The 22701-nt window shown below is 36.5% G+C and overlaps 1 protein-coding gene across 2 annotated transcripts in view; it reads left to right on the forward strand.

Moving 5' to 3' along the window:
• The first annotated feature begins 224 nt into the window (after positions 1-224).
• The window catches only part of fbl (pantothenate kinase 3 fbl), a 30467-nt gene continuing 7990 nt past the window's right edge, over positions 225-22701 (forward strand). Inside the window, exons 1-4 of one of the 2 annotated variants that reach the window (XM_088269244.1) lie at positions 225-532; positions 20207-20295; positions 20832-20908; positions 21550-21728. In XM_088269244.1, coding sequence (XP_088125370.1) covers positions 20219-20295; positions 20832-20908; positions 21550-21728 — 333 coding nt within the window. In that variant the 5' untranslated portion in view covers positions 225-532; positions 20207-20218. Of the gene's footprint in view, positions 533-13236; positions 13373-20206; positions 20296-20831; positions 20909-21549; positions 21729-22701 lie in introns of those variants that run through there. The other variant, XM_088269245.1, reaches the window with a different exon arrangement.

Genomic DNA, 22701 nt, shown 5'->3' on the forward strand with positions numbered 1-22701 from the left:
TGGTTGGAGCGCTACGTGCAGCAAAGTCAAGAGATATGTGGAGAAGATTCGTTGCTTCCACAAGGGTCACAACCCTCTGTAATGAGGTATTAGACGGAGAAGAGAGAAAATACCAAAAAGTACTTACAAAATCGTTTAGGTACCCACGCTGATTGCACCTACATTTCGAACGCGCAAAATGCTCAGATAAACTCGAATCTTCCGAAAAGCGCAGACAAAGATTTAATGTCAAGTGCGTGAGGGCCGGTTTTTCGTGTCCCCAATCGAACTGTCAACAACGTAGCGTGACTGGAGACAGGTCCGCGAATCTCTCCGCTATCCTCTCGATATCGCCAAGTCCGGCCAAGCCTGACCCCGCGCCGCGCGTCGCCGGCAGCGCTATCGCGCCGTATCGCTCCGGAGGTCAGAACGACGCGCAGATGATATAATTCCGTTGGAAAGCGGCTATCGCGAACAGCGCAGAGTCATTATTCAATGTTGCAATAAGTGCTGGCGGTTTTGCAGTTGAAAAACTCCCTCGCTATGGATAAATGTGAGTCAAACTTTGAACTGTTTTTATTTTATGTCTGTTACGGCTTATCCTCGCTGACTTATCGAGGCAACAAGTGACTAGTAGAGGTGTTCCTGGTATATCAGTCACAGGTACAAATACTGTGATACGTCAAGAGATCGTTATATGGACGGCCCCTACGTAAAGTACTCTATCTGCAAATCTGTTACTTCACAGGAGAGAGCTTAGAACATTTTTTCAACATATTTTTTTTTAGTCCGCCTCCATAGTGTAATGGTCAGCACGCTCGGCTACCGTTCTGGAGGTCCCGGGTTCGATTCCCAAGTGGGGTAAAATAAATATAAGTTATTTTTTCACTGTAATATTTATTCAATATTACCCTGGACTGGTACCTGAAGCGGAGGGCTGATCACCCTTCCTTCATGTGTAAAACGATCAAGATAACACTGCGTTTATATGACACAGTGCCCTATGCACCATTGGGGTGCGGATAAGGGTTTTATTTTATTATTATTTATTATTATTATTTTTCAATAATTAACGGTTTTATCTGAAATTCTAAACTAGTATTATATATTCAAAAACACGATAAAATAATGTATTTAATCCTTTTAAAACTTTATGCTTTGTCAAAATTAAGTAGTTAGCGTTTTAGGAGTTCAGTTCATTTCGAAAATTCCATGTAGATAGCGTCTTGTACGCCTGAAAACTAGGCGTAATTCATTTTATATATATATATATATTCTTGTTTATTTATATTTTTAGATAACATACACCAAATATCTCAAAATTGACAAAAATGTAGTTAGAACACTTTACGTAGGGCACGACGATATCACGATACTTGTATGGAGCTGTAATACATACAATATACTAGCGACTAGCCACTAGTCAAATCTCACAAATCTGTTTCAAGCCAATATAACCCAGCGATAGCATTGTCACTCATAAAACATAAAACTTATTTTAGCTTATCAATGACTTGCCGGTCGTTTAGTCGTTTTGCATTGTATGTTGCAAAGCCATCACTTTCTTAGTCTATTGGATTATTAGATACGAATGTTGAAAAGAGATAAATACACATCGCTCACTCCCTTCAACAACTTCAAATATCAAAAAACTTTATTTTTCAGATTGTTTTTAATGTTTAAGAATATAATAAAATGTATTAAAAATAAATATCAAGCCACTTATTGAACTTTTTACTGTGCAACAGATCTTTTTAGGTAAAACCTGAATGTTTTTTCTCCATTTGAAAAATATTTAGTATATTTTAAAAAATAATTAAACAATGCCTTTTCTTCAAAATGCAAAAACTACATTTTCTGCCCTGTAGCGGGTAAATATTAAGTTAAAAATATGCCGCTTTTGCTGGGATATAGTACATTTTCTGGGCATTCCGAAAACATTTGATTTTTGATACATGACGTTGTTGAAAGGAGTGAGGGATATGTCGATGTCAGTCATGGCTTTTTAAATATCGCTCGGCCCAGGACACACCGGATTCGGAAATACCCAGAGATACGAAGTAATACAGATATTCCGGTATATTTTAGTAAACGTATCTGAAATATCTCTACATGAGAGAGTGCGGGCTTATGCAACACTGCCTTATTGCAGTATTCTAATGATAGATAGTAAGTCTGAGAGACTTTTCTCAAAAGTTATTAGAGAAAGTGCATTTTTTACAAGGAGAGGTAATTCTATATATTATGGGTTCTAGTTGAACACCAACTTAATTTAACAGAAGGGAAGCAAGATGAAAGCGGATTACTTTAACACAAATTTATTTAGTTCTAGAAAATTACAGCAAAGAAATATTTAAGAATAATCGCGTGATTCTAATGTGAGAACAGTTGGAGGACGTGTCGATCAGTGGACGGGCGGTGACGGAATGTAACGGTCTGGTTCCCGTTCGGTGCGAGCTCGGTTTGGGTGTTCGATTATGCTCGTTCATTCGGTTGTCGAGTTGCCACAGCGTGTTCGATTATGCTCGTTCATTCGGTTGTCGAGTTGCCACAGCGTGTTCGATTATGCTCGTTCATTCGGTTGTCGAGTTGCCACAGCGTGTTCGATTATGCTCGTTCATTCGGTTGTCGAGTTGCCACAGCGTGTTCGATTATGCTCGTTCATTCGATTGTTGTGGGTTGCCACAATATTATATATTCTTGCTTACAACATTTTGAGTGTGTCCAAATACTTGTTCACAAAATCTGGCTTATCTCCAATTACAAGAGTTATTTTCGTATCATTTTTTGACATCTCATCAAAGATGAAGAAGAATATGGATGTCCGGGCATTTACGGGGCTGCCGACTATCATAGGTTGGTTTAAATGACTACTTTACATACGTGTAACATTCACCAATTCTACCCATTATTGACAACCACACTACTCAAATTCTTGGAAGTTCTATATATATATATGAACCACTTTTGAAACATTATTCTTGAATCACTAGAACTTCACTAGAGACATCTAACGGTGAGATGAAATATCACATAGAATTGGTGAACGATGAAGAAGAATATTTACATCTCACCAATATATGTTTCTAGTGAAGTTCTAGTGATTCAAGAACAAGGTTTCTAAATTGGTTCATATATATATATAGAACTTCCAAGAATTTGAGTAGTGTGGTTGTAAATAATGGGTAGAATTGGTGAATGTTACACGTGTGTAAAGCGATCACTTAATAACCAGCCTATGACGGTCGTCAGCCCAGTAAATACCCAGACTTCCATATTCTTCTTCATCTTTGATGAGATGTCAAAAAATAATATATTCTTCTGCATCCATGTTAAGATGTCAGAAAGTAAAAGTGGATTGTTTGATTGTGTGTTGGAGTCCTCTGGCACTGACCCACGTACGTAATGTCCACTCAAGCAGCCGGCACTTTGCAAACAAACAGAGAAACATGCTTAGACATGTAGAAATCTCCAAACCTGTTTGGTGACATCTCACCACATCGTACGAGGGCCGTTCAAACAATTCAATTTATTCAAAAATAATTAACAAATACATTACTAACTTTAAATTCAAAGCGTATATAGTGAAACCTTTATCTATCGTTCCTCGAATAATCGTCTTCCCGGACGTGTCGTTTATTTCTTCTATCCCGACTTGATTTCTAATGTATGGAAGTGAAACATGGAGTTGGCAAAAGAAGGATGAAAGTAGACTGAATGCAGTCGAAATGCCATCTCTCAGAAGAATGTGCGACAAAACGATGTATGATACATGTACGAATAGTGAAATAAGGAAGGAACGCAAAGCTGAGATAAGCATTATCGATAAAATTAAGAAAGGTGCGTTGAGATGGTTTGGACATGTAGAACGAATGAGTGAGGAAAGAACGGTAAAACAAATTTATGAGGCGAATGTTAGTGGGAAAAGAAGCAGAGGAAGACCGAGGAAAACATGGCACGATCAGGTATGCCAAATACTTGAAAGTGGTCAGGTTAGGAGTCCTAATAATCGGCGGGTATGTATGAGGAGATGCATGAACGTGGAAGAGGCGAATAATGTTTGCAAGGACAGAGTGGTGTGGAGCCATATTCTGTCTGCCTACCCCTGCGGGAAAGCGGCGTGATGGTTAGTTAGTTAGTTTTTTCGAAACCGCATCGATCGTTTCTCTATCACCATTTACCGCATTTATCGTTCGAATTAAGCTGCATATTTGATACATTTTGTCTGTTTTTTTTACATTATTTCCAATTTTCTTACATTCAACGGCAACGTATGGGATAGAAACTATCGAAAGCTTGTGTAACCGATAGCAGGAGAGGTCGATAATGATGAAAAAGAGCCGCTGCCTGTACCTGCATTTCCAGAAGCGTGCACACTCTTTGAAAGTAAACTGTCTACTACGCACATTCAATAACCGATGCTGAAAAAAATACGATTTGCAAAGCCGAAAATATTCCATTGACTTACGAAAATAAAACAGTTAAAAAACAAAAGTATTTTTTTAAATTCTATTCAGGTTTGTATTTTTTTTTAAATAAATACATTTGCATCTGAAACATGTCTTCTTCTTAGAATTTTAGCCTACGAATGGTTATGCAGATTGGGAGGACGGTATCTTTACTTGGTCATATCTATTTGCGTATTGACCTCTTAATCCCGCATTCATAGTTTATTTTAATAGGTCCCTTTAAAAACTATAGATAGAGGTTTCACTGTACATTAAAATATAAATTAGAAAGTAAGCAAGAAGACTCTTGTTAGAGATGTAGAAGAATCCCTTATGGGAATACCCCCTCAGGCACATGGAACAGGTATTGCTCAGCATATCTTCCTACAGGCATAACCATCGGCAGGTTGCTCCTGTATATAGGAATGGGAAACTATCTATGCCCACGCTGTCCTCAGCTAACTATCGGGAACATACAGACCGATGCTCCGGATAGTTTCAGGATTATCCATCATACCGCGCAACAATGGATAGAAATGCCTCACCAAATACACATTCCTTCTAGTCTCTAGACTGCTGTAGCCGAGCATACCCTGGAGGAACTGGTAGCTCTTCCTACAGGCATAACCATCGGCAGGTTGCTCCTGTATATAGGAATGGGAAACTATCTATGCCCACGCTGTCCTTAGCTAACTATCGGGAACATACAGACCGATGCTCCGGATAGTTTCAGGATTATCCATCATACCGCGCAACGGTGTTTTTTAGCCCTGCTACTGCTAGTGACGGGATTTATTAATTGTTTCTTCATCATCATCATCAAACCCTTATCCGCATCCCAATAGTGCATAGGGCACTGTATCATATAAACGCAGTATTATCTTGATTGTTAACACATGAAGGAAAGGTGATCAGTCTTCCACCAGTCCAGGGTAATATCAAATCAATATTGTCGAGTTTTATTTTTAATTTTTAATTACCTAACGTCCAAGTGACTCTAAAATCTAGCTACGGCTTATGTAACACCGCTTATCATGACCCTACTCAGGCTTCAACTTTTTAAGTTTCATCGCCTATGCTTACTCGTGAGTGGATTTACTCTTTATGTTTTAAGTTACTATAATTTAGTGTAATTCATGAGTGAAAATTCTAGGCAAAAACACTCGCAAAATAATAAATATTGGAGTGAAAAAATCGCTTATATTTTCTTTGACTCCCCTCCGGCAATCGAACCCGGATGCACCATTGTGTGCGAATAAGGGTTAGAATGTATGAAATGAACATGTGATATATCTTCATGTCCTATTGCCTCATAAAATTTTGTCAACTGCATACCTTCTCACGCACATTCCGTAACTAATTAAAATCTTTCTTTTTCAATAAACGCATTTGCCTTTTTTTTTACATGTTATAAATAAATTGTCCGCCTCCGTAGTGTAATGGTCAGCACGCTTGGCTACCGTTCTGGAGGCCCCGGATTCGATTCCCAAAGGGGGTAAAATAAATATAAGTGATTTTTTCACTGTAATATTTATTCAATATTACCCTGGACTGGTACCTGAAGCGGAGGGCTGATCACCTTTCCTTCATGTGTAAACGATTGAAATAACACTGCATTAATATGACACAGTGCCCTATGCACCATTGGGATGCGGATAAGGGTTTTATATATATATTATTTTTATAAATAAATTACATGTTGATGATACTAAGGTAGGCAAAGGAAGAAGGTAGTTTAGGGAAGGAGGTAGAGGGAGGAGGTTTGATGGACAGTTAGGGCTCTAATGATAGATAGTTATGTCGTGTAGAACTTCACTAGAGACATCTATTGGTGAGATGAAAAGAGGCTTTTTACTGAGCAGAAACTCTTTTATTAGTATGTGAGGTCCTAATCCTGGATTATAATCGCACACATGAGAAACGCCAGAAAATATCATTTTCTTTTTTATCATTTTAGCTTATAATTTGACCAGTTAATTTATTTAAAACATTTTGAGTGTGTCCAAATACTTGTTCACAAAATCTGGATTATCTCCTTATACATACTCCTCTCTTATACAGGAGTTATTTTCATATTATTTTTGACATCTCATCAAAGATGAAGAAGAATATGGAAGTCTGGGCATTTACGGGGCTGACGACCGTCATAGCCTATGACTAATTGGAGATAATCCAGATTTTTTGAACAAGTATTTGGACACACTCAAAATATTTTAAATAAATTAACTGGTTAAATTATAAGCTGAAATGATAAAAATTAAAATGATATTTTCTGGCGTTTCTCATGTCGCTTACTGCTTTCAACAACGTCATATATCAAAAAACTCGATTTTTCAGGAGAACGTTTTTAAAGTTCGAAAATGTAATACAATGTATGAAAAATAAATATCATGCCACTTATTGAACTTTTTACTGTGCAACAGATCTTTTTAGGTAAAACCTGAAGGTTTTTTCTCCATTTGGAAAATATTGGGTATATTTAAAAAAATATTAAACAATACCTTTTCTTCAAAATGCAAAAACAACACATTCTGCCCTGTAGCGGGTAAATATTATGTTAAAAATATGCCGCTTTTGCTGGGATGTAGTACATTTTCTGGGCATTCCGAAAACATGCACAACTGAAAATTGACGATTTTTGATTTATGACGATGTGTGCGATCATAATCCAGGATTAGGACCTCACATACTAATAAAAGAGTATCCGGTTATCTACATTATCTCCAATTATGAATTATTTTTCATGTTATTTTTTGACATCTCAATAAAGATGAAGAACACAATAGATGTCTCTAGTGAAGTTCGATTGGTTCAAGCACAATCATTCGAAATCCCTCAAAATGTTGTAAACCAAAAAAATAGTCTTTTTATGTTGTACGGCGTCAGTCTACGTATTAATTGAACAGTCCACTTGTAATCTTCTGGAAGCAATTATATTGAGAGAGAAATCCAATCGAGGCGAGATTGCCAACGATCGGTCAACGTGGCGTTGACACGGCTGATTGATTGCAAAAACCGAACAAAACCATCTTCAATTTTTGGGTTATACATATCGCTCACTCTTTTCAACAACGCCGTATGTATAAAAAATCATCAATTTTCAGTTGTGCGTGTTTTCGTAATGCACAGAAAATGTGCTACATCCCAGCAAAAGCGGCATATTTTTAACTTAATATATACCCGCTACAGGGCAGAAAGTGTTGTTTTTGCATTTTGAAATAAGGTATTGTTTGATTATTTTTTTTAAATATACTAAATATTTTTCAAATGGAGAAAAAACCTTTAGGTTTTACCTAAAAAGATCTGTTGCACAGTAAAAAGTTCAATAAGTGGCTTGATATTTATTTTTAATACATTTTATTATATTTTTAAACTTTGAAAACATTCTCCTGAAAAATCAAGTTTTTTTATATATAAGGTTAAAGGAGTGAGCGATGTATGACTAGATTTAGGGATGTGAAGGAGTGTAGGTCAGATGACAGAAGAGTGCGGTGTTCCATCCATCCTCTCTGCCTACCCCTGCGGAGAAACGGCGTGATGGTGGTAATAGTAGTAGAATTAGGTTTTTGGCAGATGGATCATAATGCTTCATAGCAACAAGCCCATAAATTTTTAGGAATTTTATTTATATGTTTTTTTAAATGTTAAAATAAATAAAAATTAATTGATTCATTGCCATTTCTTATTTATGTAATTTTCTTATCAGTTATTTATAATATTGTGGCATTCTAATCAGTTATGTCTGATAAAGGTGACATTGGCGTGCATATGTGTGTGTATGTATGTATTATATATATATATATATATATATATATATATATATATATATATATATATATATATATATATATATATATATATATATATATATATATATATATATATATATATATGTACATACATATACATACACATGTGGAACGAATGAGTGAGGAAAGAACGGTAAAACAAATTTATGAGGCGAATGTTAGCGGGAAAAGAAGCAGAGCAAGACCGAGAAAAACATGGCGCGATCAGGTATGCCAAATACTTGAAAGTGGTCAGGTTAGGAGTCGTAACAATCGGCGGGTATGTATGAGGAGATGCATGAACGTGGAAGAGGCGAAGAATGTTTGCAAGGACAGAGTGGTGTGGTGCTCTATTCTCTCTGCCTACCCCTGCGGGGAAGCGGCGTGATGGTTAGTTAGTTAGTTAGTTATACATATATATATATATATATATATATATATATATATATATATATATATATATATATATATATATATATATATATATATATATATATATATATATATATATATATATATATATATATATATATATATATATATATATATATATATATATATATATATATATATATATATATATATATATATATATATATATATATATATATATATATAAATATATATAATACATACATTTTTAACCCTCAACCAGCAGTTGGCACATAACTAGTGCCAACATGACCCGAATTGAAGTACAATATGTAACATAGCCCCAAATTGTAGTTCAAAAAGTAACGTGGTCTCATAATGAAGTACAATTAGTAACATGGTCCCAAATTGCAGTACAATGAGTAGTAACACGGTCTCAAATTGCAGTACAATGAGTAGTAACACGGTCTCAAATTGAAGTACAATGAGTAACACGGTCCCAAAATGCACTACAATAAGTAGCACGGTCCCAAATTGTAGTAAGATTAGTAAAATAGTTCAAATTTACAGTTTGATACGTAGCATAACCCCAAATTAAAGTACAACGCGTAACACGGTCCTAAATTGCAGTACAAGAAGTAACACCACATCTCGCAGGCGATGGATATATAGATAATCCCGTCACATTCATGTAAAATACAGGGTGGTGCAAAAATCAATCATCCTATCGGATAGATATTGCCAGCGAGTTGTGGTGTTACTTTTTGTACTGTAATTTGGGACCGAGCTAATAGTTGTACTGCAATTTGGGACCATAATACTTATTGCACTGCAATTTGGTACCATGATACTTATTGTACTGCAATTCGAGACCGTGTTACTACTCATTGTACTGCAATTTGGGACCATGATAATTATTGCACTGCAATTTGGTACCTTGGTACTTATTGCACTGAAATTCGAGACCGTGTAACTACTCATTGTACTGCAATTTGGGACCATGATACTTATAGTACTGCAAATTTGGACCATTTTACTCATTTTACTGCAATTTGGGAGCATGCTACTCTCATTGTGCTACAATTTCAGACTATGTTACTCATTGTACTACAATTTGAGACCATGTTACTTTTTCTCCTGCCAACGTCACATTAGATGTATTTACAAAAACGTATGCATAAACGCCACCCTGTATTTCAAATTAATGTGACGGATTATCTACACATAGATAGCCAGCGAGATGGGGTGTTACTTCTTGTACTGTAATTTAGGACCGTTTTACACGTTGTACTGTAATTTGGGACCACGCTACTTTTTGTACTGCCAGCGTCACATCAGACGTATTTACATAAACGTATGCATAAACGTTACCCTGTATATCGCTCACTCCTTTCAAGAACGTCATAAATAAAAAAAACTTGATTTTTCAGGAGAACGTTTTTAAAGTTTTAAAATATAACACAATGCATTAAAAATAAATATCAAGCCACTTATTGAACTTTTTACTGTGCAACAGATCTTTTTAGGTAAAACCTGAAGGTTTTTCTCCATTTGTAAAATATTTAGCATATTTAAAAAAATAATTAAACAATACATTTTCTTCAAAATGCAAAAAACAACACTTTCTGCCCTGTAGCGGGTAAATATTAAGCTAAAAATATGCCGCTTTTGCTGGGATACAGTACATTTTCTGGGCATTCCGAAAACATGCATAACTGAACACTTTTCATTTTTTTATTTATTCGGGAATTGTACAGCCTTACATTTAGTAAAAATAAATAATAAAAAATAGTTACATTCATAAAAAAAGCCAAATACACAATTCCACATTTATGTTAAAAATATGCCTTTTTTGCTGGGATATAGTACATTTTCCGGGCATTTCGAAAACATGCACAACTGAAAATTGACGATTTTTTATTTATTTATGACGTTCTTGAAAGGAGCGAGCTGTATGTGATGTGACGCGCTTTGAGCGGTGTACGAAATTCATTATCATATCTCCACGCGACCTCCGCTAGATTACGTCGCCTTATGTCTCCGTTCCGTCGGCTGTGTGCTCCAATACACGTGCAAACGTATTGAAAACGTTCGTGAACGCTGACGAGGGAAATATCGGCGATCAAAGTTTGCTACTAACCCACTCAGTCCCGGCACAAAAATGCTCGCGGAAAACATGCTAAAGTTAGATATGCTGGGGTCGATGGGTCTATAGAGCTGGAAAAACGCAATGTGCGTCCAATTATGGGCGCCGTTTGGTGCATTCTCACTGAAAATATGCTAAAATCTAGATATGTTGGGGTCGGTGGGTCTATAGAGCTGGAAAAACGCAATGTGCTTCCAATTATGGGCGCCGTTTGGTGCATTCTCACTGATAATATGCTAAAATCTAGATATGTTGGGGTCGGTGGGTCTATAGAGCTGGAAAAACGCAATGTGCTTCCAATTATGGGCGCCGTTTGGTGCATTCTCACTGATAATATGCTAAAATCTAGATATGTTGGGGTCGGTGGGTCTATAGAGCTGGAAAAACGCAATGTGCTTCCAATTATGGGCGCCGTTTGGTGCATTCTCACTGAAAATATGCTAAAATCTAGATATGTTGGGGTCGGTGGGTCTATAGAGCTGGAAAAACGCAATGCGCGACCAATTACGGGCGTAGTTTGGTGCATTCTCACTGAAAATATGCTAAAATCTAGATATGTTGGGGTCGGTGGGTCTATAGAGCTGGAAAAACGCAATGTGCTTCCAATTATGGGCGCCGTTTGGTGCATTCTCACTGATAATATGCTAAAATCTAGATATGTTGGGGTCGGTGGGTCTATAGAGCTGGAAAAACGCAATGTGCTTCCAATTATGGGCGCCGTTTGGTGCATTCTCACTGATAATATGCTAAAATCTAGATATGTTGGGGTCGGTGGGTCTATAGAGCTGGAAAAACGCAATGTGCTTCCAATTATGGGCGCCGTTTGGTGCATTCTCACTGATAATATGCTAAAATCTAGATATGTTGGGGTCGGTGGGTCTATAGAGCTGGAAAAACGCAATGTGCTTCCAATTATGGGCGCCGTTTGGTGCATTCTCACTGAAAATATGCTAAAATCTAGATATGTTGGGGTCGGTGGGTCTATAGAGCTGGAAAAACGCAATGCGCGACCAATTACGGGCGTAGTTTGGTGCATTCTCACTGAAAATATGCTAAAATCTAGATATGTTGGGGTCGGTGGGTCTATAGAGCTGGAAAAACGCAATGTGCTTCCAATTATGGGCGCCGTTTGGTGCATTCTCACTGATAATATGCTAAAATCTAGATATGTTGGGGTCGGTGGTTCTATAGAGCTGGAAAAACGCAATGTGCTTCCAATTATGGGCGCCGTTTGGTGCATTCTCACTGATAATATGCTAAAATCTAGATATGTTGGGGTCGGTGGGTCTATAGAGCTGGAAAAACGCAATGTGCTTCCAATTATGGGCGCCGTTTGGTGCATTCTCACTGAAAATATGCTAAAATCTAGATATGTTGGGGTCGGTGGGTCTATAGAGCTGGAAAAACGCAATGTGCTTCCAATTATGGGCGCCGTTTGGTGCATTCTCACTGATAATATGCTAAAATCTAGATATGTTGGGGTCGGTGGGTCTATAGAGCTGGAAAAACGCAATGTGCTTCCAATTATGGGCGCCGTTTGGTGCATTCTCACTGATAATATGCTAAAATCTAGATATGTTGGGGTCGGTGGGTCTATAGAGCTGGAAAAACGCAATGTGCTTCCAATTATGGGCGCCGTTTGGTGCATTCTCACTGAAAATATGCTAAAATCTAGATATGTTGGGGTCGGTGGGTCTATAGAGCTGGAAAAACGCAATGCGCGACCAATTACGGGCGTAGTTTGGTGCATTCTCACGGAAAATATGCTAAAAGTTATATATCGCTCACTCCTTTCAACAACGTCACATATCAAAAAACTTGGTTTTTCAGGAGATCGTTTTTAAAGTTTAAAAATATAATAAAATGTATTAAAAATAAATATCAAGCCACTTATTGAGCTTTTTACCGTGCAACAGATCTTTTTATGTAAAACCTGAATGTTTTTTCTCCATTTGAAAAATATCTAGCATATTTAAAAATAATAATTAAACAATACCATTTCTTCAAAATGCAAAAACAACACTTTCTGCCCTGTAGCGGGTAAATATTAAGTTAAAAATATGCCGCTTTTGCTGGGATATAGTACATTTTCCGGGCATTCCGAAAACATGCACAGCTGAAAATTGCCGATTTTTGATATATGACGTTGTTAAAAGGAGTGAGCGATATGTTAAAATAAATAATAAATATAAATTAATTAAAAGAAGCCGGGATTCAATATCATTTTAAAAACATTTATTTTTTCCTCGCTTTCTTAGCTACCGCCATAAGTCATAAATTTTAACCTGCAGTTGTGATTTTTAGCTTACGCTGTTCGGACGTCCATTACAATTTTAAATATAAATATTATAATAGTTTAAATAACAAAAAAAACTTAAATATTAATTTATGAAATTAATACAGTGATATTTGACGTCGTAAATGTTTAAAAAATAAATTTAAAAAGTGTTTAAAAATCTAAAAAAAACAGAAACTTTTTTTTTGCTTATTTTATATTCTCCTTTTAAGACTCGATTTTTACTACGTTTAAAATGTAAAGCGTCCTGTGATATTCTCGGTGACATTGTTGCTAGTGTTTTTGTGGCAGTGACATCTGTTTCGCCCGGTAGGATCGGTGATTCTTTCGTTAATACTCAAAGGTAAAAAAACGACTACTCTATTTTCTTACTCTTTTATACATATATATAAAACTAACTAACTAACCATCACGCCGCTTCCCCGCAGGGGTAGGCAGAGAGAATAGAGCGCCACACCACTCTGTCCTTGCAAACATTCTTCGCCTCTTCCACGTTCATGCATCTCCTCATACATACCCGCCGATTGTTACGACTCCTAACCTGACCACTTTCAAGTATTTGGCATACCTGATCGTGCCATGTATATATATATATATATATATATATATATATATATATATATATATATATATATATATATATATATATATATATATATATATATATATATATATATATATATATATATATATACATACATTTTTAACCCTCAACCAGCAGTTGGCACATAACTAGTGCCAACATGACCCGAATTAAAGTACAATATGTAACATAGCCCCAAATTGTAGTTCAAAAAGTAATGTGGTCTCATAATGAAGTACAATTAGTAACATGGTCCCAAATTGCAGTACAATGAGCAGTACAATAAGTATTTTAATTAAGTCATTTCCATTAAAAAAACAGATAAGAAAGTAACAAACAAGTCGATCACTCCTTTCAACAACGTCATATATCAAAAATCGTCAATTTTCAGTTGTGCATGTTTTCGGAATGCCCAAAAAATGTAATATATCCCATATTATTTTTTGTCATCTCATCAAAGATGAAGAAGAATATGGAAGTCTGGGCATTTACGGGGCTGACGACCGTCATAGGCTGGTTTAAGTGATCACTTTACACACGTGTAGCATTCACCAAATCTACCCGTTATTGACAACCACACTGCTCAAATTCTTGGAAGTTCTATATATATGAACCAATTTACATAGAACCCTTGTTCTTGAATCACTAGAACTTCACTAGAGACATCTATTGTTGAGATGTAAATATTCTTCTTCATCTCTGATGAGATGTCAAAAATAATATGAAAATAACTCCTGTAATTGGAGATAATCCAGATTTTGTGAACAAGTATTTGGACACACTCAAAATGTTGTAATATATCCCAGCAAAAGCGGCATATTTTTAACATAATATTTACCCGCTACAGGGCAGAAAGTGTTGGTTTTACATTTTGAAGAAAAGGCATTGTTTAATTATTTTTTTATATCCTAAATATTTTTCAAATGGAGAAAAAACATTCAGGTTTTACCTAAAAGATCTGTTGCACAGTAAAAAGTTCAATAAGTGGCTTGATATTTATTTTTAATATATTTTATTATATTTTTAAACTTTAAAAACGATCTCCTGAACAATCAAGTTTTTTCGAGCGAAGTGTCTGACTACTTCTTACTGTTGGATTGTTTGGCTTTTGTTTAGTGACCAATTTGTCACTAACCTTTCCCTTCCTATGCTAAAATTTAAAAAAAAACGCGCGTCCCGGTGTTGGGTAGTCACTACACAATAAAAATTTGCGATTTTAAATGGGAAAAATACGGACATTCATAGCTAATCCCCTTAATTCATTATAAATGAAGTAAAAATTATAATAATTTAGATTTATTTGCTGAAAACATCAAAAAACCATCTGGCAACGCTCACGGAACAAGCATAGGTCCACTCTTGTCGGAAGCCCAAGAGCTACTCGGCTGTTCAAACTTAAAACAGTAAGGGACATTTTTTTGTAGTACGTTTTTTTTTGCATTTTTCGACTGGGTAGAATCTACTTAGTCCAAAAATGGAAAAAAAAAACGTACTACAAAAAAATGTCCCTTACTGTGTTTTGTGTTTGGACAGCCGTACTGCCGCTAGGCAGAGAACATTGAGCTTTGAGCTCCTCACGCTTGTACAGTGCAAGTGTGCAAGAGTGAGATGCGAATATAGTGTCGCGGTATATAGATACCGCGACATCCCTACATAGGTAGGGATGTTGTTGCTTAAAAGAAAACATAAAAAAAACATCTGGCAACGCTCACGGAACAAGCATAGGTCAACTCTCGTCGGAAGCCCAAGAGCTACTGCCGCTAGCCAGAGAACATTGAGCTTTGAGCTCCTCACGCTTGTACAGTGCAAGTGTGCAAGAGTGAGATGCGAATATAGTGTCGCGGTATCTATGTAGGGATGTTGTTGCTTAAAAGAAAAATAAATACTTTATTTGTATTATTTTTTTTTAATATAGAGAAATATTTGTCATTTTTAATTTATTATTTACACATATATTTAAATTTCATTCTATTTCTGTGAGCCTAAGCGGCTCATTATTAGAAATAGGTATCAAATTGTGGTAGAGTGGGTTCGAACCGAGAAACTCTGACTTAAGAGTCCGCGACACTAACCACGGGACCACAAACCGACTGAATTAAATAAAATAATAATAATAATAATTAATCCCTTATCCGCACCCCAGTGGTGCATAGGGCACTGCGTCATATAAACGCAGTGTTATCTTGATCGTTTACACATGAAGGAAAGGTGATCAGCCCTCCGCTTCAGGTACCAGTCCAGGGTAATATTGAATAAATATGGCAGTGAAAAAATCACTTATATTTATTTTACCCCCCTTGGGAATCGAACCCGGGACCTCCAGAACGGTAGCCGAGCGTGCTGACCATTACACTACGGAGGCGGACAAAAAAAAACATATTTTTGACTTGTCTATGTGGAGATATCAATAAATGAAAATATTTATATTTATATGGCACTCAATTTCGATTCGACGCCTTGGAATCGAACCCGGGACGTCACGGGCGGTAGGCAGACGCGCTAGTCACTGCGCTACGGCGGCCCCAACGTGTTACTGTCGCAAAAACACCGGTGTATAGTCTATCGGGCCGACCTTGAATGAGGAAGGTCGGTGTCAAAGGTCGAGTGTTCTGAAACACCCGTGATATTGTTGAATAATTTCGTTACGTCACGGAATTAATTTGTAGTTTAAATTGCGCAAATACGCACGTACAAGTTTAAAAAATTATTCCACTAAATATCCCTCTCTTTGTCTCTCTGAGAAGTGTGTGTGTGAGAGAAAGAGAGAGATATGTATTCTCAATATTATCAATATTTAAAGCATTATTATTTTTATTTTTAAGTGTGTAAAACGTGCTATGGTTGTGATAGGTTTGCATGTTGTAGTGATTGTCCTGACGAAGAGACGGTTACGTCTTGAATCCGGTAGACAATAAAATCTCGGTGAGTAGTTACATACTGACACTTTTGTAAACAATTTAAAAGTAGAGTTATTTAGATTTTTTTTCAATTACGTTTGTGATTAAATTACGCTATAAGATGTATGAGTGTGAAGGAAGCTAGGAGTGTATGTCGCGAGAGAAGAGCGTGGCGTATCATCCTCTCTGCCTACCCCAGCAGAGAAACGGCGTGATGGTAGTAGGAGTGTTACTATAGCAATTTATTTAAATGTTCATTTTTTGTCGCAGATATGACAAATTGTTTAAAATCTGTGTTATTTAGAACCGGATTATGGTGAAATGTTTTAAGTCTTTTTTATTTATAACCGGATTACGGTGAATTGTTTTCAGTATTCGTTATTTAAAACCAGATTACAGTCAATTGTTGAATTTCTTATAATGTAGTTACGTATTCTAAATTTTATACATGTTTATTTTTTCGTTACAGAGATGACAAATTGTTTAAAATCTGCATTATTTAAAACCGGATTATGGTTAATTGTTTTAAATCTTCGTTATTTAAAACCGGATTACAGTCAATTGTTGAATTTTTCATAATTTAGCTACATAGTATTATAGCTAACTTTTATAAATGTTCTTTTTTTAATTTTTAATAAATGTTTTACTCAGTAAATACCACTATTTAATAATAGTGGTATTTACTAAGTAAAACATTAATTAAAAATGGATTGAGCAAAGTGACTGTCGAATCAATTAAGTTCATTTTTTCGTTACGGATACGTCAAATTGTCTAAAATCTGCGTTATTTCGGTCAGGATTATGGTGAATTGTTTTAAATCTTTGTTATTTAAAACCGGATTAAAACCGGAAAACAGGCAATTGTCCATTTTTTCATAATTTAGTTACGTAGTAGTATAGATAAATTTTATAAATGTTCATTTTTGGTTACAGATACGTGAAATTGTTAAAAATCGGCCTTATTTAGAACCGGATTATGCCGAATTGTTTTAAATCTTGGTTATTTAAAACCGGATTACAGCTAATTGTTATTATTGTTATTTTTTATAATTTAGCTACGCATATAGCATGTTTTATGTTAATTTTTTGATCCTAGATACGTCAAATTGTTTCAAATTATTTCGAGAAAAACATCATATTGATGGGTACGAACTGTCGTCATACAAAAATCGTAACACATTAATTATACTGTTTTTTTGCCGGTTTTTTTGACGTGCAAGAAGGCTCTTTAAAAAGTCTGTGACGGCACTTGCGAAATTCGAAACAGATTATTTTTTATTATTACTTACGTCCAAAGTTAAATTCCACATAAATAATTATGTATATATATGTATATATATATTTATATATATATATATATATATATATATATATATATATATATATATATATATATATATATATATATATATATATATATATATATATATATATATATATATATATATATATATATATATATATATATATATATATATATATATATATATATATATATATATATATATATATATATATATATATATATATATATATATATATATATATATATATATATATATATATATATATATATAAATATATATATATATACTATATAAAATATAAAAACTAAGATATAAGAAAGGAATGTAAGGCTGAACGAGGAATAATTGAAAAGATTAGGAGTTCTTTACGGTGGTATGGATATGTCGAGCGAATGGATAACGAGAGAATGACTAAGAAAATATATGTGGCGAATGTGAGAGGGAAAACAGAACGAGGACGACCGAAAAAGACTCGGCACGATCATATCAATCAGAACCTAAAATCTGGGGGTGTCAAAAGTCTGCGTAATCGGAAGGCATGTATGACTAGATGTATGGATGTGAAGAAGGCGAGGAGTGTATGTCAGAACAGAAGAGTGTGGCGTTCCATCTGCCTACTCCTGCGGGGAAACGGCGTGATGGTGGTAGTAGTATATATATATATATATATATATATATATATATATATATATATATATATATATATATATATATATATATATATATATATATATATGATTATATATATATATATATTTATATATATATATATATATATATATATATATATATATATATATATATATATATATATATATATATCATCATATATATATATATACATCATCAGCCCATATTTTTAACGGAAAGCGCTACAGAACCATGATTACTGACTTCTTCGTGCCTCAGTTAAATGGCATTGATGTGACAAAGCTGTGGTTTCAACAAGATGGCGCAACATGCCACACGGCGGGTGCCACCGTCAATTTATTTTGGGAAAATTGAATCTGTATCCCTAAAAAAATAAACACCTGCATAATATTTGTCCGCCTCCGTAGTGTAATGGTCAGCACTCTCAGCTGCCGTTCTGGGATCCCGGGATCGATTCCCAAAGGGGGGGGGGGTATCAAATAAATACGAGTGTTTTTTTCACTCTAATATTTATTCAATATTACCCTGGACTGGTGCCTGAAGCGGAGGGCTGATCACCTTTCCTTCACTTGTTAACAGTCAAGATAACACTATGTTTATCTGATGCAGTGCCCTATGCACCAGTGGGGTGCGGAAAAGGGTTTGATGATGATGATGATGAAATAATTATCAAATCCCATCGATAGCAGTACGGCTGTCCAAATTTAAAACACAGTAAGGAACATTTTTTTGTAGTACGTTTTTTTTGGCATTTTTTTTGGCAAGTATGCCATACTTAGTCCAAAAATGCAAAAAAAAACGTACTACAAAAAAAATGTCCCTTACTGTGTTTTAAATTTGGACAGCCGAGTAGCAGGCGTTAAAAACACCCGAGCGAAATGTGTCAAAACTAAAACGTAAATTTTTTATTCAGGTGTATTTATATAAAACGAGACATTGCCCCATTGAATGAATGATTACGATATTAGCAAGACCTATTTTTTTTTTTTCATTTGACCTGATTTTTTGTGTTATATTCGAAGTTCTTTAAATAGAAGTCTGTTATATCGAGGTTTTACTGTATATATTTTAAAAGACAATCGCTCTTTGAAGACTGTAGCTAACCTATGACCTAAAGAATACATTACTTTTTCAAGTACACAATTGGAACATACGTTATTTGTTCACGTGTGGAAGTGAGGCGTGGAGCTGGCAAGAGAAGGATGAGAGTAGACTGGATGCAGTCGGGATGCCATCTCTCGGTGCGGCAAGACCATGTATGGTAGATGTTCCAATGGTGATATAAGGAAAGGGTGCGAGGCTGAGATGAGCACTATCCAGCAAACTAAGGAAGGCGGCTAGGGATAGTTTGGGAAGGATGAGAGTAGACTGGATGCAGTCGGGATGCCATCTCTCAGTGCGGCAAGACCATGTATGGTAGATGTTCCAATGGTGATATAAGGAAAGGGTGCAAGGCTGAGATGAGCACTATCCAGCAAACTAAGGAAGGCGGCTTGGGATGGTTTGGGAAGGATGAGAGTAGACTGGATGCAGTCGGGATGCCATCTCTCAGTGCGGCAAGACCATGTATGGTAGATGTTCCAATGGTGATATAAGGAAAGGGTGCAAGGCTGAGATGAGCACTATCCAGCAAACTAAGGAAGGCGGCTTGGGATGGTTTGGGCATGTGAATCGAACGAGTGAAGAAAGAAAGCCAAAACGAATTTATGAGGCAAATATTTAGTTTAGTGTATTTCTAGGTTCCGGCCAAGATGCGTCTGGTGAGGCGGCGTGAAGGCGGCGCGGTCCCAGCGTGGCCGCGCGGCAGGCGCTTTGTCCGTCCGCAGAGGTAAATATCTACTATTCACCTAAATATCTTACTAAAAATTTTATATACCTCTCAGATCATGGTCTATCATTTCCTTCTTCCCAAGATAGGACACTTTCCATTCCTCGCCATAACACATCATCCTCCAGTAATTCCTTCTCTGTCCAAGCGGCCAGACTATGGAATGCATTACCTCTCCGCGTAAACAAATGCACCTTCTCTAATAACTTTCAAGAAACGTCCGAGACATTACTATCTATCATTAGTATCCTAACTGTCCATCAAACCTCCTCCCTCTACCTCCTTCCCTAAACTCCCTTCTTCCTTTGCCTTCCTTACTATCATCAATTTGTAATTTACATTTTTTTCAATGTTCAATTACTATCTACCGTCTGATCGCAAACAGCTATATATGGTATCAAATGTTTTGACCAATATCACTAGTCTGTTTTTGGTTGGTCGGAAGATATTGCTTTTTAGCAATAAGCCCGGCAATGTACTTATTTATTTTCTGTACATGAAGTTTAAATAATTAAAATTTTGGATTTTGTTGTCAGAAACGGTGGCTGTTGCATTGGATCGAGGTGCAGCATGGAGGGGGGCGCCAAGGGGGCCTCGGAGGATTCCCAACCACGTGAGTAGCACGCCGCACTGAGCCGAGAGGGGTTACTGCGTTCTCATGGGACTAGCATCTAGGCAAAGATGGTTATCATATTTTATGGACTGTAAGGCGCTATGGACTGTAAGGCCCTATAGACTGTAAGATGCCATGGACTGTAAGACGCTATGGACTGTAAGACGCCATGCACTGTGAGATGCTATAAACTGAAAGACGCAACAGACTGTAAGACGCAATGGTCTGTAAGACGCCACGGACTATCAGACGCTACGTACTGTAAGATGCCAAGGACTATAAGATGCGTAGCGTCCCATAGTCTGTAGCACCCCATATTCTATAGCGTCCGATAGTCTGTAGCGTCCCATGTAGCATCCGTATAGTACAGACTTTAGAATGCCACGGACTGTTAGATGCTACGGACTATAGGACTTATATATTTGCGTATTAGAATGCATTGTGTCAAAATTTCAAAGCAATCTTTCTACTACAGCAGTACTCCCCGCCTGTGTACTGTGTGTGTGTGGCAGTATCATTTTTGTCATATAAAGCCAATTTATGAGTAGACTTCGGAACACCACCTCCTGATAATGGTTCTCTTCTTATAAAGCCATTATACGAGTTGGCTTCAGATGAACGTTTCTCTCCCGTTTCCGCAGCGATGCCGTGGTTCGGCATGGACATCGGCGGCACGCTCACCAAGCTGGTGTACTTCGAGCCGCGGGACTCCTCCAAGCGGGAACTGGCCCGCGAGGCGGAGGCGCTGCGCTCCATCCGCAGGTACCTGACCAGGAACAGCGCCTACGGCAACACGGGCCACAGGGATGCCCATCTGCAGGTGGGCTCCTACCCTTCCACCTTCCCCTCCCGGTGACATATCGCTCACTCCTTTCAAGAACGTCATAAATCATAAATCGTCAATTATCAGCTGTGCATGTTTTCGGAATGCCCAAAAAATGTACTATATCCCAGCAAAAGCGGCATATTTTTAACTTAATATTTACCCGCTACAGGGCAGAAAGTGTTGTTTTTGCACTTTGAAGAAAAGGTATTGTTTAATTATTTTTTTAAATATACTAAATATTTTTCAAATGGGGAAAAAACCTTCAGGTTTTACCTAAAAAGATCTGTTGCACAGTAAAAAGTTCAATAAGTGGCTTGATATTTATTTTTAGTACATCGTTTTATATTTTTAAACATTAAAAACATTCTCCTGAAAAATCAAGTTTTTTTATTTACGACGTTCTTGAAAGGAGTCAGCGATATGTATTTACTACAACTCGACTTCAATAATGAGAATATCAATATAAAATATAATAGATACAGGCTCACAATATTTGTATTCTCCCTTAGTGTCTTCTTCTTCTTCTTTAACCCTTATCTGCACCCAATGGTGCATAGGGCACTGCGTCGTAGCAACGCAGTGCTATCTTGATCCTTAATTGCATGAAGGCAAGGTGATCAGCCCTGCGCTTCTTGTACCAGTCCAGGGTGATTTTGAATAAATATGAGAGCGAAAGTCACCCATATTCATTTTGATCTCCCTGGGAGCCGAACCCGGGACCTCCAGAACGGTAGCCGAGCGTGCTGACCATTACACTACGGAGGTGGATTATATTCTTCCGTGATATAATCATGTGATTATATTCTTCCGTGATATTGGCACAATCAGGTATGTGAAATACTTGAAAGCGGCCGGGTCAGGAGTCGTAATAATCGTCGGGTATGTATGAGGAGATGCATGAATGTAGAAGAGGCAAAGAATGTTTGCAAGGACAGAGTGGTGTGGCGTTCTATTCTCTCTGCCTACC

The sequence above is a fragment of the Brachycentrus maculatus genome, unplaced genomic scaffold (assembly GCF_059751285.1).
Source record: "Brachycentrus maculatus isolate JH-2025_06_01 unplaced genomic scaffold, ASM5975128v1 h1tg000342l, whole genome shotgun sequence".
Lineage (NCBI taxonomy): Eukaryota > Metazoa > Arthropoda > Insecta > Trichoptera > Brachycentridae > Brachycentrus > Brachycentrus maculatus.